Here is a 17,742-nt window from a genome sequence, read left to right as displayed (position 1 = left end):
TTTGTTTCCCCTCAGTCGTCCTCTTTCCCTAAACTCTACTTCCTTTTTCTTTGTTCACATATTTAATATTATGTAAGTTTCTGTTTGTCTTTTTTTTTTGACACTCTTTTTAGCCTTCAGTTTCTTTTCTTGATTTAACTTTTTTGTCTTCTTCTAATTTTGTTTGCTTATTTTATTAAAGCAACCTCCTCGAGAAAAGCCAAAATCCTCAATCCAGATTTTCATACATTTAAGACTTTTGTCGCCATACTTGGTTTTCATAATCTCAACAATCGGACTCTACGGTGTCCAAGCCCCCGTCCGTGCATGGTCTTCAACGCAGACGCAACTACGAGGGTGATGGTATCTTTTTAAAGCTACCAATACACCAGATTTATTTGTTGGCCCCTTCGTCCAACTTGGCTGTTGCCCTTTATACTCCCTAACTAGCTAGGAGTCATTAGCCCACTCGGGCTATCCATCAATGTCACTTATCCTCCCCAATTGACTAGGAGTCGTCCGATTCTAACAGATTATTCAACCAAGAATGGCAACTTGAGCTCAACAAAATAATTTAGGAACTTCTTTACAACTCACCTGGTATCCATGCTGACCAGTTTTCATTTTTAGTTTGTGAATCTGGCGGCAGTCACCATAGGAGCTGCTGTGCTCAGTTCTCCTTCTCTACACTGATTCTTTCAGCGGAGGGTGAGACTGGAATTGGTTTTCTTTTCCATGGTGCATGCAAACCACTGTTCACTCTGGATCCTCCGGTGAACACTGACAGATCCTGCCGAGAACTTCAAATTGTCATGACAAAAATGACCATATCTGGTCTTAGACACCTCAAGTGTAATCAGTAAAGAATCTTCAACATCCAGGACGTCTTTTAGGGTTTGATTATCTTGCAAGAGAGAAGAACATGGACAGAGTTTCAATTCTCCATCCTATGTAGTTCTAAACTTCATACATCACACATAATTTTATAACCTTCTGTTGCTGGGTAGATTCTCCACCCTCAGGCTACTGCTCCCAGCCCTTTTCTCCTTTTTATGGAAACCTTTTCCCTTTCCAGCACTTTGATAAGCACCTGTGAGCATGAAGTGACTCTGGGTCACTACAGTGTGGGATGGTCTGCTGTTAGACAATAACTGACCTTGGAGCAGTTCTGCAAACACTTCAGGACAAAACATGTACATGAGACAAAGTTTGAACAACATACAATCTTTTAAACATTCTTCAAAAGTGCACTGAGTACAAGTTGCTATTGTAACTAGGTAAAATGCTAAGGATTAAATGTAATCATCATTTAATAATACTTGATTTTCCATCACAGGAAGTCACAGGGAGCAGCCAGCAGGCGGCAGCACATCATCACATACTGCACCAACATAGAAGCTTCAGGTTGTTCAACAATCATCCACTCACCACCAGACACAACATGTCATCAACCATCACATTACTTGACAAAACCAAAGTTCACCTTGATTCATCTGGAGACTCTGAGCAGCTGTTTGTAGTTCAAACCGCTGGTTATAACTAAAGAGTGAACTAAGTGACACTTTATCCATCACTCAATGAAACCAGCTGCTATGAGATTTCATGTAAAGGTTTAGTCATTTCTGACCTGTGAGGTGGAGGATAGTACATCAAAGTTACTTTTCCAAACATACTGAGCAGTGGATTGTTTGTCATGTTGACTGTAATAAACAGGAAGTGAGTAGGTTACAGCTCAGTAATGTATAAGCAAAGGTTAAAGGTCAGAGAGAGATGGTAGCCAAAGAAAGTCACACAGAATTACAGAAAACAAAAAGGACTCTTACTGTTTGCACATGGAAAGTTTGATACAATAGACGATGACGGACAAATGGGGAAAAAAAGGTGGTGGCACAGCAGCAAAGACCATCCTGATCCACATTACTGCACCAAAACTGATCCCAGCTGTAAGGGGGTGGACAGGTTGGAAGGGCGGTCTAACAGAAAGACATGTGACTCTGAGTTAAAGAAAATAAAAATCACACGAAACTGAACACTGATCCAAGTTGATTAAATGTGACAGAAACCAGAGTCACAGCACGGCGGCCATTTTGGACAGAGACGGAAATGACGGAGACGTGTCAGAATAAGTTTGGGTCTCACAAAATAAAAAGACTTAACAGTTAATACATTAACCTGAAAGCATAAAAAGAAATGTTAGTCTGAGTAAAGGAACAAACCGTTAACATCATTGCTGTTGTATTTATGGGATATTTGGTTTTCATGTCCGGAGCAGAAGCTGATCTGGGGAGTTTTTCAGAACGTGGGTTTAGTGAAAACTCTGGGCTGTTTAACCCTGAGTTGAGTGAAACTCAACTATGATTTACAGATGTCCTTATTATGAGAAGGTTTCAGAACCTGCATTAGATTAATCAGGTCTTGAAGACGTCTTCAGTATCACAGTAGTTCAGTGACAGTTGTCAGTACCTCAGTCTAAAGTAAAACTGAACTGTCCATAGCTGATTCTGTGGCTTTTTAAAACGTGAGCAAATAAGCTGCATAAGGCTCAGTTTGCAGCCCATAGTGTGACTGTCTGTATCCATGGCAACACAAGTGAAGGTGTAAATGTGATGATTTATGTGGTATTCAGTAGGTGTAGAAATCAAAGATGAAGAATTCAATCAGGTAACCACGACGCTACTGTTGTCTTAAAAGAAATGAATTACTAAACATAATTTTGCCAAGAGATCCTGATCTCTGGATCTGGAGAAAATATGAAACAATCATTGTTAAAAATCTCGTAGTTTTTGCTCTTTGTACCATTGGATTTAGTTATGTCCTGATGCTGATTCCAGTATCATCTGCCTGACAGCCCAGGGCAGCCTAACCAGGTCAGATGGATTCTGGAATATCTTCTACCAGTCTCTGACCCCAACCCTTAGGCACAAACATTGTGTAATTTACTGTCAGCTTGTGCCCTTGTACCCACAAGCAGGTTCATCTGAACATGCTTAAAGGTTTTTGCAACCTTCTGTTGTTTCTGTAGATGATTGTAGTTTGTGCATGACTGTGATTCTTTAACAAAGGTGAAAGACAATAAAATAAGACAACAATATCGGCTTAATTGCTTTTTTGTGAGAACTTAGTTCAAGTGTTTCTAATCAGATTGTTGTAGAAGTTGTTTGATTTGTGCTCTAAAAGTGAATCTAAGGTGGAGTTTTAGTGTGTGCTGCTAACATCTGTGGGCCTTTTGAAACCTGCAGTACCACACTTGATCACAGGAGGGCGATGTTGATTCACATGATGTTTAGTATCAAAGCAACAATTAGTTTTTCTGCGAGTCTTAGCACAGAACAGCCAGAATGTTTTCATCATTTATCTTTATGGAACTTCTACAAGTGGATCTTCGTGGCCTTATTACTCGTGTCATGTAGGAAAAGAGGACGACTGACACTTAATTAAATGACCTTCAATCACTACATGTTTATCTTAACCATGTGATCATGACTGTAAAAAGACAAGTTGCCTCTAAAGACGCACTGCAGAGCTTGTGCTCTTGAATCCTTTCAGTCCTTCTAGAGGATTAACCTGTAATTCTACACACAAAATTACCGGCTGCCATCTTTTGACCCAAACCCAAATTTGATGATTTCAAAAGACTGGAAAGTAGTTTGAATAGTTATTCTGTTTGCTGCTCTGCAGAATATTTTTAAATAGAAATTCATTCAAAATTAACTTTGCTTTGTTGTTTTTTTAGTTTAATTATTTGAAATTTATTTATTTATTTTTTTGTCCTTTCGGCTTATCCTGTGAGTTCTGCGTCGCCAGAGCGGATCATTGTCCGCATGTTGATTTGGCACAGCTTTTACGCCGGATGCCCTTCCTGACGCAACCCTCCCCAATTTCTACCGGGCTTGGACCGGCACTGCACAGCTGGGGAGGAGAATGGGCTGTTAGGGGTTCAGTGTCTTGCCAGTTTAATTATTTGACATAATTCCTGTTAATTTAACTCACATAGAACATTTAACACATTTGTCTCTTTAGTTATTAAATTGTATTTATTAAAGATGCAGAAATGGAAAAAAACTGCATTATAAATCAGCCATCAGCCTCTCTGCTCTCTAATATTTGGCCGCTGAAAACCCATATCAGTCCACCACTAATTAAGTGCGACCTCTCTTTGCACTTAGTGCAGCTCAGTCTATTTCTGAGTGAAAGCATCAACTTGGCATCTGAAGCTGTCAGAAGCTGAGTCAGGTCCTTGCTGGACTTCTGGTCTCTCACAGAAGAAACTTCTCATGAGATTTGACACTTTTCTTGGTCTTCACTCCTATTTTTGGTGGAAGAAAGTGCAAAGAGAGGTCACACTAAATACCTGTCACTTTAGACTGTTGGGCTTTTTTCCCTAACATTTCTGTGTATTGTAATACTGTGCACAGATTTTCTCTGTATATCTAGTTGGATTCTAACAAAGAGACAGAATAAATATATATGCTCATCATAGCGTTGGTAAAACAACAAATGTAGTTATGGAGTCAGAATATGCACCAGACTGTCAGTAACTTCCTAAAATGACTTTGGATAAAAAAGATGAAAACAGAAGTTCACTGCACACACAGCAACAAAGAAGAAGAAATGAACAGTGTGAGGTGTTGAACTAGATCATACTAAGGCTAAACTATTCCATAACCCGTGTAGACGAGTCAGCACAGGGCAGATCATTAAAGTGATCTGTTAAAACACTAGAGGTTTCATTTTGGAGCAGGCTGCAGTTTCCAGCTGGAGGCTGAAGCCAGAGCAGAAACATCTGGAAGTTTAAAGCCACTGATGCTGTTAGATGCTGGTTGACTATTACTCCATTCTGATCCCTGACCTGTTAGCATAGTTGCTAACTTAGCTTGTGCTAGCATACATTTAGGTCATATTGAGCCAGCTAGTCAGCTGATTAGTGTTTTCTGGGGTTTTCTGCCACCTGGTGGTTGTTATCATGAACGTCACAGACAGATTCTGATTGTTTCCAAAGAATGAGATGATTTGACTTGAAATCGGAGTTTAGATCAAAGGTAAACCCATAGAAGAGAGAGGAATGTTGTTTTGCCCAGAAATCCATGAAGTGTTTGAGGCCCTCTATATGGTGGATGGAGGAACACCAGAGCTTGGCCTTTTATTGGCAGTGTGATGTTCAGAAAGCTGTTCAGAAAGAGGAAATGTTACCGAGGACAGACTGACAAACAGTGAAATCAGATCAAAAAAAAAATGAATTAGGGCTGAATGATGAATCAGTTTAACTCCCCAGAAGCAAACCCCGATGTCGACAAGCAAGAGGCCAAAACAAAACGCTAACAATCCGTCAGCCCTTTGGACACATTGTGGTTTTACCCTAGAAGCACGTACGGCAGAAGCAGGTGTTGTGCTGTTAAAGGAAGAGAACACACAAAGTAACAGCACAAATATCCTCCAACTTCAAATAAATCAAGTTCAGGATTCAAAACCCATCTGCTAATGCAACATCCAAACCCTACTTGGGTCAGCTGAGCCAGGTATCAGCCGACAGAGATCAGGGGCTGAAGTGTATAAAAGCATCACTTCAAATGAAGTTGGATCCAAACATGCAGCTGATTGTCAAAGTTCACTATGTGTGTTCTGGTGAACTTTCCTCTCTGTGTGAGAGAGGGGCTGCTCAGCTGGGGTCTTGATGGCTGTTAGTTGCTATTTTCATTTGGTCTTTGAGACACCAACTAACTTTTGTCCAGGTTATGTTTTCTATTGCATATGTATGTGTGCAGCCAACAGGAAGGAGTCGTTCAAACCATGACAGGATTCTGTGCTCCGCTGGACACACACACACAAACTACAAGGTCGATTCCTGAGAAACCTGTGCGATGGTGGTTTCTACAGACTACTACTTTTAGATGTGGTAGAGACGTGGAAGTAAGATTAAAACGGTGCAAAAAATGTGAAAAAAATGTAGCTCACTTTAGAATTTAGATACAAGCTACAGAAGCTCATACACACCAACCTGAAACTACAGTGGTTTGTAAAGACGGCTGATTATGTGGTTTACATGGTCCAAATAAACATTGTTGGGTCTTTAAAGGGAGAATGATTGACAGTTTATATTGGACTTCATTTGCATATCTACACAAACCTGACAGAACACAGTATTGTTGGCACAGTCATTTCATTAACAATAAAGCTGCACTTAAGTTGCTTCCAAAAAAAATAAAAATACACTGTATTACAACAAAAATAGATTAAAATAAAATAAAAATATGTTAATTAAATAAACCACAGCCATAATCAAAAGTCCAAAAACTGTGTTACTGTATTACAGGAGCAGCCTGCAACACAACACAGAAACCAGATATTTAAATAATAGATGACTTTGATTTTTATAATCTTTTTGCACGGTTCTTCCTTCTACAGCTGCACCTTCTGCAAGCTTACACTGTTTGCATTCATTTTGTGTGGCCACTTTTCCTTTAAGAATGTGAGCTCTGAAGTGTCATCTCAGCCTTAGACCATGCTCTCCTTGGTGCTCTGCTGGAATGTTTGTCTTCAGCAACATCTACAAATGATGCCCAGTAAGAAAAAGGACATAAGTGTTAGAGTTGACATCAATCAGATTTGAGGGAACAAGCTTTCAAAATTGAAAAGCACTTATGCTTTATTTTAGCTTAGGCATTTTCAATGTGTGTATGATGACATTTAAATACCCAAATCCTAAAAGATGACTTCAGCCAAGTATGGTTTCAATCTTCTGTGCTCATGTTTGGTTAGTTATCAGCCTGGATTCACTCATTTGTTTGTGCCACAACTCCATTGTTGTACAAATGCTAGTTAAAGTACATCCTCTAGACACACCATTCCACTGGATGACGTTTTTTTCAATCCCAAACCAGCAAGCTTCATTTGCTCTGGCTTTATTCCACACCCTGAAACACCCGGACAGCAGCGGAACGTATGTTAAGATGCTCTTCCTGGATTACAGTTCTGCATTTAATGCCATCTGCCCAGGCAGGCTGATTGAGAAGCTGACTAAACTTGGTGTCCCAACTCCCACCTGTAACTGGATTTTGGACTTCCTGACTGAATGGGAGGGCGGGTGTCTGCCGAGCTCACGATCGGCACAAGATGACCGCAGGACTGCTGTCTCAGCCCCGAAGTTTTCACCTTGACTGTGTCTCCATCCAGGACAACACCACCATCCTGGTGAATGACATACTTGTCTATGGGGAGGAGAACAACCTGAATCTAAATCCATCCTCAATATAAACAAGACAAAAGAAATCATAGACTTTAAGAAGATCCCTTCCCCTCTGCAGCCTCTGATCATCAAAATGCCACAAGTTGATAGCAAACACTTCCTATATGCCTACACTGTCTGTTTATGCTTAAAGGCCAAATAAAGAAATCTTGATCTTAATCTCCAAGACCTCTAGATACTTTACAGTCCAACTATATAACGGAGTTCGGGAACAATATAACTATGCTCTTCATTAATGGGAACCTTTCTTGGACGCCCAACACCCCAGCAATCAAGTCAACTCAACAACAACAACTCATGGACAAAGAATAAGCGTACGGGAGGAAATTATGGCCAGATTAAACACTGCTCTAGGTATGTTTTGCTCCAAGTTGACCTGGTGCATTGCATAGTATATGGTGGAGTATTTAAAAATGGACCTGCACTTTGATCCCTCTTTCTAAAAAGAGGGATCAAATATCCAACCAGTTTGGCCAGAGTGCATTCATTTAATAAACATGTGTGTTGTAGAATGATTCTGACACAGTATGAAAACTAAAGTCATATTTAAAGCCCATATTGACATGTCCATGGTGAGTATGAACAAACTACACAACTTGTTGGCAGCCTAAACCTTTTTTGTTGCATTTATAGCCCAGCAACTCATTTTAGATTTTCACTGCAATTCTTACGGCAAAAGTCCTGATCTTTATTACTAATTTCAGCCAATTGCTAAATTATGAGTATAAAATTATTTTTGAACTATGACAAAGACAAAATAATCCAAGCTGCCGACTGAAACACTAAATGTGATCAGAAGTGATTTGTTTTAGCATATTTAGCATCTGACTTGATGAAAATAAGATTTGTGTGGAATTTTATTGGTTATACTTTAAATCTTTAATGTTTTTTTATTTATTTGAAAAAAAAAAGTTTAATAATGTGAAGCACTTTAAATGGACCTATTACAAAAAGCTAGTATAAAAATAAACTTGTTTTACCTTCAGAGTCAGAGATGGTCTCGTTTATTGTTGAGGACACTGATGTTTCTGCTGAACACAAAATTTCGCATCATTTTGTGCTGTAACAGACATTTTATTGGCACAAGCTAAATGATATTGTAAAACCTGTCCAAATCTCTGGTTTCATTGTTCTGGTCTGTGACTGTAGTGTCTGATGGAGCATCCACAGCCCGGCTAGATCCGCTCTCTGACAACGCATCGGTGGTACTATCATCATCACATTCACTTTCAAGGACACCATTTTCTGCATCACTTAATCAAATTTCACCTGTTGTTAACAGCACATGAGAAGCTAAAGACAAAAAACACAACCTACCATTTACAACTACATATGAACATATATACTTCTGCCAGGCTTAGGAAAATAAAGTTCGAAGAATGCACCTCAAAATAAGACTAAACAATTTGAAATGTGAGGCCTGCAATAAGTCAAAACTCCCCATAAACTATTTCAAGGGCAACCGCATTTAGCCATGAATTCCACACATTTTCTGAGGGCACAAACACCGATGTCTAGATAGACCAATAGTCAAGTTACCAAGCTGTGTTAATCAGTGAATAACAAGTTTTACAAATGGTATATTCACATGTACCACAGAGGTTTTATGAAGAGAACTGTTCAAACTGCTTAGATCACCAACCACATTTATACAATTTTTTTTATTTGTATTTATTTGCATTTTTTTTTAAAATTAAACACATCTGTGTTCACTGGCCACCAAATATCGACTGCTTCATGGCTAATACAAGAGCTACAACAGCTTAAATGTGTAGCCTGGTCATAAGATGTCACCATCTTTGTGAAATACTTTAGAGTGACCAATCATTGCAGCATATTTTGATACTACAAATAATAAGTACAGGTGGGCAGGTCTGCAAGTGTGGCACTGCAGTTACATTCTACTGTCAACTTTGTTACTGTATTATTTAAAATAATTATCATGTGTATAAGACAATCCAGTGGACATATTTTTGAATAGAAATTCATTTCAGTACAAACCTTCAATTTCAATTTCATCCAAAGATTTTCCTTGAATGCTGGAAATCTGTCCTTTTTCCATCGTCAAAAGGAATTTTGAAATCTTGACCAATCGATAAAAAGTTTTGTTTTTTCTCTTTCAAGAAAGTGTTTGAGGTGCATTTTGGAAACCTCACCTGAACGTGTTCGGTTAAAGACGACAATTTGTGCAAGATTGAAGACTGAAGGAATCACATGTTTTGAGTCGTCTTGTGAAACTTTATCGGCAAAGATACGTGATGGTGGAAAGTGGAGATTTGTACAGGATTTGCAAGTAGTAAAAAATGGAATTTCATCCGAGAGCTTCAGAAGTATTAAATCCACAATCAACTTCCACTAATTTCTCTGTTGCTGATTTGGAGAATGTATTTCTATTTGTCCTTATGTTAGCTGAAAATAATAGCGGTTACCTGGATAAGATTTGGCTTTTGAATTGACTTTTTGAAGCGTCCAGGTGATTTTCAGCTGAAATCATTGATGACTTTCTGATGTGCAGCCTGTCTGAGAAAGCCTGCATGTTAGATAAGGTGAACCTACCCAAACATTTAGCAGAAAACTGACTCACATTACAGTTTGTCCTACCTAAAGAAACTTATTTAGGTCATGTGATCACAGCTGAGATCACATAACCAAACAATCTGTTCTAATATCTTTAACCAAGAAACAATGACGTCATACTGAAAACAATGGATTCACAGTTGCCAAGACAGAAAGGCTCCTTGTCTTTAATATTCTGTAGATATTATTATATTCTGTTTGGTTAAAGAGCCATGATGGCATGATGATAACCTATTGCTTACTTTTCAGCTAAGCTGGACCCTGTAGATGATGGAATATGATGCCTGCCAGCTGTGACAGTTGCAGAGAAAGCTGTCATGACTCAGACAAACAGTTGGTTAGACTGATCTAACTCTTTTGGTTCCTTATGCAGCCTCTCTTTCATCTTCCAGGAGCAGAAACTCATCACCTTTCTACAGCGAGACGGCAGAGATACGATACAGTGTTACTTGACAAGCCTAATGGAAGTGTTAATGAATAGAATGTTCTTAACCCAGTTCCACTGTTACTTTCTCAGATGGTTCTGCATCACACAATCCCACCATGGAAGAGACCCCAAGTGGATTTTGCAATGGTTCCATAAACATGATGTTTGAGGTTTGGTGCTTCACCATCTTATTATTTAGCTCCAGGAGCTGAATTTGTGGCTCATAGAAGCATGAAGTTAATTGAAGACAAAAACAGTAAAGATTTGGGATTTTAGAATTGATTTTTGCATTTTGTGGATGTTGTCTTATGCCACATGGAAGAGGTCTAATTATGTGAGTCACAGAGTGCTGTGACTCATCAGATGGCACTTGTTGATCTAAGATCTGCTAAGAATAATGTTCTTTAATAACCTGATGTTGATCCATTCACAGATTGTAAAGATGCATTTACATTTACATTTAGTCATTTAGCAAACGCTTTTATCCAAAGCGACTTACAAGTGAGGTACAAGGCAGCAAAAATCTAAGTCAAGGAGAAAACATCAAAGCAAAGTTCTATCAGAAAAGTGTTCACAGTTCACGAGATGCAAGTGCAAGAAAGAGCAGAAAGGATTTTTTTTTTCTTTAAGAGATATATGTGCATAGGAAGGTGTGAAAAGTTCTGTTTTCAGCAGTTTTTTGAATATTGGGAGAGACTCAGCTGAGCGTGCAGCGTTTGGTAGCTCGTTCCACCATCGTGGGATCATTGCGCTAAAAAGTTTTGCTTGATGTCTTCTGTGCGGTTCTGGGACCACCAGACGTTGTTCGTTGGCAGACTGCAGTGGGTGAGAAGGATTGTAGACTTGAATGAGTGAGTTGAGGTAAGCGGGAGCTGTCGAGTTAACCACCCTGTGAGCAAGAGACAGAGTTTTGAACCTGATGCGAGCAGCTACAGGAAGCCAGTGTAGAGATCTGAAGAGTGGTGTGTCATGGGTCCTTTTTGGCTGATTAAAAATGAGGCGAGCCGCTGCATTTTGGATCATCTGCAAGGGTTTGATTGTGGATATCGGTAACCCCATCAACAAAGCGTTGCAGTAATCAAGAAGAGATGTGACCAGCGCCTGTACAATGAGTTGGGTTGTATATTCCGTGATGTAGGGTCTGATCTTCCTGATGTTGTAGAGAGCAATCTGCTGCCCTGGAGACTGAGGAGATGTGGTCCTTAAAGCTCAGTTGGTTGTCGATGATGACAGATTTTTGGCTGAATTAGTGGGGACAATCACTGTAGATCCAATGTTGATGCTGATGTTGTGTCGAAGTTCTGGCTGTGAAGACAAGGACTTCGGTCTTGGAGAGGTTGAGTTGAAGATGTCTCTCACTCATCCTGGCTGAGATGTCTGAGACACAGGCAGAAATGTGCGATGAGAGAGTGGAGTCGTCCGGTGGAAAGGACAGGAAGAGCTGTGTGGCATCAGCATAGTCTGCTTGAAAAAAGGTCCAAAAAGGTCCAAGCAGATGCTTAGAAAACCTCCTAATCTCTGCTTAGCTCTGTACCCCAGTGATGTCTGTCACAAAAAAAAACAGCTGGAATTTCCAATACAACATCATGATGATGTATATTGAATCTCTTAAATGTCTTGTGATGGAAAATCAAGTAGGATATAATGTTAATGCTTGTGTTTTCTCTAGTTGTTAAATGTTGTTCAAACTTTGTCTCATATCCAGGTCAGTTATTGTCTAACAGCAGACTTTCCCACACTGTAGTGACCCAGAGTCAAGGTGCTTATCAAAGTGCTGAAAAGGTTTCCAGAAAAGGAGAAAAGGGATGAGAGCAGTAGCCTGAGGGAGGAGAATGTTCTGCCCAGCAACAGAAGGTTAGAAAACTAATGTGTGATGTATGAAGTTTAGAACTGCACTGGAAACTCTGTTGATGTTCTTCTCTCTTCCTGGATGTTGAAGCTTCTTTACTTTTTACACTTGAGGTGTCTAAGAGCAGATATAAGAGTTCAGAGAGAAACATTTCACTTTAACACTCCATCAGTTAAACAGACATATGAATGTAAGATCTGAAGGAATCAAACAAGACAAAGTCAAATCCAGGTGGAGGTGGAGGAGGTGGTTGAGTGTGGAGCAGAAGGAGTGGAGGAGTCTCAGTGTGTCTGCAGAGACTGTGTAGAAGGACAGAGCAGCAGCAGAGCAGATCCACTGCTGATCCTCTCTCAGATCCAGAGGATCACACAGGGATGATGGTGGACTTGACATTGTGTCTGACAGTGGAGCTGTTCTCAGAGCAGTTCAGACTGCAGCACTGAGAGTCATCTCCACTTCTTCTGATTCCTCTGTCAGTCACTGCTGGATGAAGCTCTCCTCTCCACTCTACCTCCCAGTAACATGGTCCATTCAGAGCCTCTCTGCACACAACATGCTGCTGCTGCAACATCTGCATCATCAGGACACAGAGAGATCATCACTTCCACCTGTGGAGAGAATGAGAGAAAACAAAGGAGATCAGTGATGTTTCCAGAGACTCACTTCATCATCTGTCAGTCAGCAGAGGTTCTGGTCTGTAAAAAGACAGCATGGTTACTAAATGTAACCATGGTTCTTTGATTTGCAGGCTTCAGTCAGACTGATCTTAGAGCTGTGACAAAGATCAAACTGATCAATAGTTTAGTGTTGAAATCAGATCAGATTTGATGAATGAGGACCACTGTCTCTATTTATGTTGTGAGGCTGTCAGCTGGAATCCAGCTTTATTTCCTGTCCACATGAAGACAACAACAACTCAAACACATGATGAAAACAAGCTTCTTGGCTGATCTGATTGGCTGACTGTTCCCTCTGTCTCTTTCTTTCTGTCCAATCATGAAGCCTGTCCCCATTCTCTTCTCACATTTTCACTGAGGAAAGCAGCCACTGAGAAGGTTGGAGCTTTACAGGAAATACTGGATCTTTGCTTTGATACTAACTGGGTTTAGTACAATACTGCTGAAAGCAGCATGGACTGACTCCAACCCTCTACTGACCTCAGAGTCTCCAGTCTACAGTGTGGACTCTCCACAAGATCAGACAGAAGCTTCACTGCTGAATCCTGCAGGTTGTTGTAGCTCAGGTCCAGTTCTCTCAGATGGGAGGGGTTGGACTTCAGAGCTGAGACCAGAGAATCACAGCTGATCTCTGACAAACTGCAGCAACTTAATCTGAATAAAGAATCAAAGATGTAGATCAAATCATTAGTAATCAATCAGATTTGTCCTAATCAATGGTGTTTTCTCTAAAATGAGCAAAACTAAAAACTATTTTACTACTAAACTAATCAGAACAAAAACTATTTGAATCCCAAATTACAGATGATTTTATGAAAACTTGGAAAATGTTCAGCAGAAATGTAAAATAAAAACAATTTCCACTTCATGGACTGAAACATGGAAAAACAATAGTTTGGTTCTTTAAACATTTTGCAACTTCATTAACAAGAAAATTCACCTATGTGAAAAAATACAACTGTTTTTATATGATCATCAATGATTACAGCTCACTGATATGAATTAAATCCAAAGAATATTGTTTTGTTAAGTTGTTGTGATAAATCTGAATTTAAATTCAAAGATGAACTCAACATTCTTTACAATGTATTGAGAAACATTAGTGAGAAATATGAATATTAATTTGACAGAAAAATGACACATGACTAAAAATAATTAGATGCAACAAAACCCAATATTTGTCTGACATTCCCCAAAATGTATTGATCATCTTTGGATTATCCAGGACTCTGCAGCCAAAGGTCTCATCCAATCTAAAACATGTGAACACGTTACTTCATCATGTTCAGTTGGAAATTCTTTTGGAAGTATTCAAAGCTCTGCATGGCCTTGCTCCTGCATAACTGGCCAATTTGAGCCTTTATGATGTTGCCTCCCTCATGCTGTGATCTACTTCAGCTGCTGAAGTTCAACTCAGAACCAGAACTGAGACTCTGGACTGAACTTCCCTTTCACATTCACCAACACAGTTTCATTGCAGAGTTAAACATGTGTCTCTTTAAGGTTGCAGATCCATTATAATGCAGCTTTTCACTGACTGTAAATTGATTTTAATAAGGATTTTATTGCTGTTCTAAACAGAGTTTGATTTTATTACTGTTACATTTTTTAAAAAAAATAATCTTAAATAAATGTAGGTTTATTATTAATACATTTACCTGAAACTGAAGAAAAGATTTTTAGTCTGTTGATATAAGAAACATTTAACTTCAGTGTAATTGATTTATTAATGACAGTTGGGGACAAAACACATAAAATCTCCAACAGTATCAGTCAGTGAACTGACCTCAGAGTCTCCAGTCTACAGTGTGGACTCTCCAGAAAACCACACAGAAGCTTCACTCCTGAATCCTGCAGGTTGTTGTAGCTCAGGTCCAGTTCTCTCAGATGGGAGGGGTTGGACTTCAGAGCTGAGACCAGAGAATCACAGCTGAACTCTGACAAACTGCAGCCCCACAATCTGAATAAAGAATCAAAGATGTAAGTTTAGAAACAAAATTCCTGTTTGAAACCATCAATGTTTCTTCATCTGATCAGAGCTGAGATCAGGATTTTCTCTCAGGATTCTTCAATAATATATTTCTGTCTTCTTCTTCATTTGGACAGTCCATGTCTTTGTGAAGACCCAGAAGATCCAGTTTGTCTGCAGCAACACTTTGGTTGTCCTCAACACACATTTGTCCTCCCTGCTCTCTCATGTGTCTCTCACATGTCTTCACACATGCAAACTATTTCCCATATGATGTAAAGCTGTCAATCATCTCCTGTTGCACTTGATAGTAGTTGTGGAATGTTTGGAGGATTTCTTTCCTTTTCTCTGCACCTTCCAATCCCACTCTGCTGCTCCTCTCTACATTTATTCCACTCAAATCAAACAGGATCAACTGTCTCTGCTTCTTGACACAGTTGGCAGTTGGATGCTTCTTCATTAGCTTCAGTCAACTATTTAGTGCTGTGTGTCCTGTTCTTAACCTGCTGATTCTTCTCTCCTCCTTCTATTTGCTCCAAGCTGATTCTCTGTTGCTGCTTTATACAAGTGTCTTCAATTCTAAGTCTGACAATCAAATGTCATCTTCACATTTTTACATCAGATTTTTCTACTTTACAATCAGAGTCGACACTTTCAAAACTTACTTTCAACCACTGAACAGTTTGAATGTGATTTGACCTCAGAAACATGAACCTGTCTGTAGTTTAGTGTCACCACAACTTTCACATCATATTAATCTCAGCACACAACTAAAAAATGGAATCTGACCTCAGAGTCTCCAGTCTCCAGTGTGGACTCTCCAGAAAACAACACAGCAGCTTCACTCCTGAATCCTGCAGGTTGTTGTTGAAGCTCAGGTCCAGTTGTCTCAGATGGGAGGGGTTGGACTTCAGAGCTGAGACCAGAGAATCACAGCTGATCTCTGAGAAATCGCAGCAACTTAATCTGAATAAAAAATCAAAGATGTGGATCAAATCATTCGTAATCAATCAGATATGTCCTAATCAATGGTGTTAGAGTGACTTTGTCCTTGTGTTATCAGAATGTCAGACTTCTACAGACATCATCCAAATGTCAGCACAGCATTCATACACCTATTCATGTCCCCACTGATTCAGAACATGACATTTATAACATATTATAAAATCAGACATGTTTATTCAAAAGACTGAATCTTGAATGAAGTTTTCTTTAGAATTTCATAAATGACCAGTATTGTGAAATAAATGACCACACTGAGTTCAGCTTCCTCTGAAAGTCAGATGGATGTTCTCTTCTCTGATCCTAAATGGAACCTAGCACCTTTCTGTACAAACATGTCTGCAGGGTCAGATTTCTGCTCCTGGTTACTGGTTGTGTCTCTACACAAAGTGACATCATTGTCTGACAGGAAGCATCATGCACAGGTTCAAGTGTCACCTGTTGATGGAGACAAATCAGACACCACTAAAGATATGAAGAGTTCATTTGATAAAACAGATTTTGACTGTGTTAAATTTTACTTATTAAATGTCGTTTAACATAAAACCAGCAGGTAAATCGTGAAAAATTACAACAAAATCCACCATGAACTGGTTCATTCCAAGGTCAAAACGACCAAACCACCAAAATCCTGATCATGTCCTCAGCAGTGGAATTTAAAGAGCTGCTACAAAGGTTCACTGTAGCTCTGATTCATACTGAGACGACATTCAGCCTTTGGTTTTTCTCAACAACACTAACAAAACTATTTGCCTGTTTCTCATCTACAAACCTTACTTCCAGAAAAGTTGGGACTTTTTCCAAACTGCAATAAAAACTCCAATCTGGGATTTGTTCATTCACTTGAAATTTGATTTATCTGACAAAAGGACAAAGAAAAGATTTTTCACTGTATTTTGTAAATTGAAGCTCATTGAGAAAAGACAAAATAAGAGTGAAAAGTGAAGAAAAGTCCGACGGTTGTGGATGATTCCAGAATGAGCAGCTTCATTGGTAACAGGTGAGGGGATCAGGATTGGCTCAAAGCCTCAGTCTCTACAATCAAACATGGCTCGTGGCTCAGCACTTTGACAATTCTGTCATCAAGTTGAAAGAAGAAGTTTGCAAAGAACTGAGCTCTTTCACCATCTCCACAACATCACAGTGGGAAAAGATTCAGTGCATAAAGGCCACAGGCAGAAACCACTGTTGAATGTGTGGAACCTTCCAGCTGTCAGGCAGACAAATGTCAGAGAAAGAAAGTTTCATCTTTACACTTTTCACTCTTTAACACTTGAGAAAAACTCGGCTTTCCTTAAGTTCATGGTCCACTACTAGTGCAGACAAGGTACTAGTCCAAGGCCCAATCAGACTGTCAGCCTGTTCCTCCTCAGCACCACTTTCCTTCAAGTACAGTCTGCAAACATGGAGACATCTCCCATCAGCCAGTCTGGACTTATTTCACTTCTCTATGTGGACTCAACTTAAAGTCCCACATAGTGTTGAGGTATTTGACCTGAGGAAATGGTTTTCACATTTGTGCTCAGACAAACGTAGAAACTAATGAACCAAACGAAACCTGAACATTCACTTATGGATTTAAGATGGAAAACTGACCTCAGAGTCTTCAGGAGACAGTTTGGATTCTTCAGGCCAGAACAAATCAGCTTCACTCCTGAATCCTTCAGGTCCCAGTTTTTACTCAGGTCCAGTTCTCTCAGATGGGAGGGGCTGGACTTCAGAGCTGAGGCCAAAACTTCACAGTGAGTCTCTGAGAGTCCACAGTCAGAAAGTCTGTGATCACAGTTAATGAGAAATAATATAAACATTTATTAAGTATAATCAAAGATTTATTATAAAGTTTATATTTTATTTTGATCACAAAGCAGAATGAGATGGAGGCAGAAGCTAAATGGTCTGAACTTATCTTCTATAACACTTTTCTACATTATGGAGACAAACACACACACAGACACACACACATACACACACACAAACACACACACACACACACACACACACACACACACACAGTCTCCT

General features: G+C 39.4%; 1 protein-coding gene across 17 annotated transcripts in view; it reads right to left on the bottom strand.

The window, feature by feature from the left end:
* The window catches only part of LOC137098559 (NACHT, LRR and PYD domains-containing protein 12-like), an 89,566-nt gene that overhangs the window by 61,541 nt on the left and 10,283 nt on the right, over positions 1 to 17,742 (bottom strand). For 9 of the 17 annotated variants that reach the window (XM_067474983.1, XM_067474975.1, XM_067475071.1 and 6 more), the window contains 4 exons: positions 17,320 to 17,496; positions 15,511 to 15,687; positions 14,539 to 14,712; positions 13,233 to 13,406 (listed from right to left, as the gene is read on the bottom strand). The exons of 5 other annotated variants lie outside the window; for them this stretch is intronic. In XM_067474983.1, the coding sequence (XP_067331084.1) occupies positions 13,233 to 13,406; positions 14,539 to 14,712; positions 15,511 to 15,687; positions 17,320 to 17,496 (702 nt within the window). The remainder of the gene's footprint in view (positions 1 to 13,232; positions 13,407 to 14,538; positions 14,713 to 15,510; positions 15,688 to 17,319; positions 17,497 to 17,742) is intronic. 3 more of the 17 variants (XM_067475036.1, XM_067474965.1, XM_067475046.1) reach the window with 2 other exon arrangements.

The sequence above is a fragment of the Channa argus genome, chromosome 1, assembly GCF_033026475.1.
Source record: "Channa argus isolate prfri chromosome 1, Channa argus male v1.0, whole genome shotgun sequence".
NCBI lineage: Eukaryota > Metazoa > Chordata > Actinopteri > Anabantiformes > Channidae > Channa > Channa argus.
Note: the sequence above shows the minus strand (reverse complement) of the source record. Positions and strands in the feature narration are given on the sequence as shown.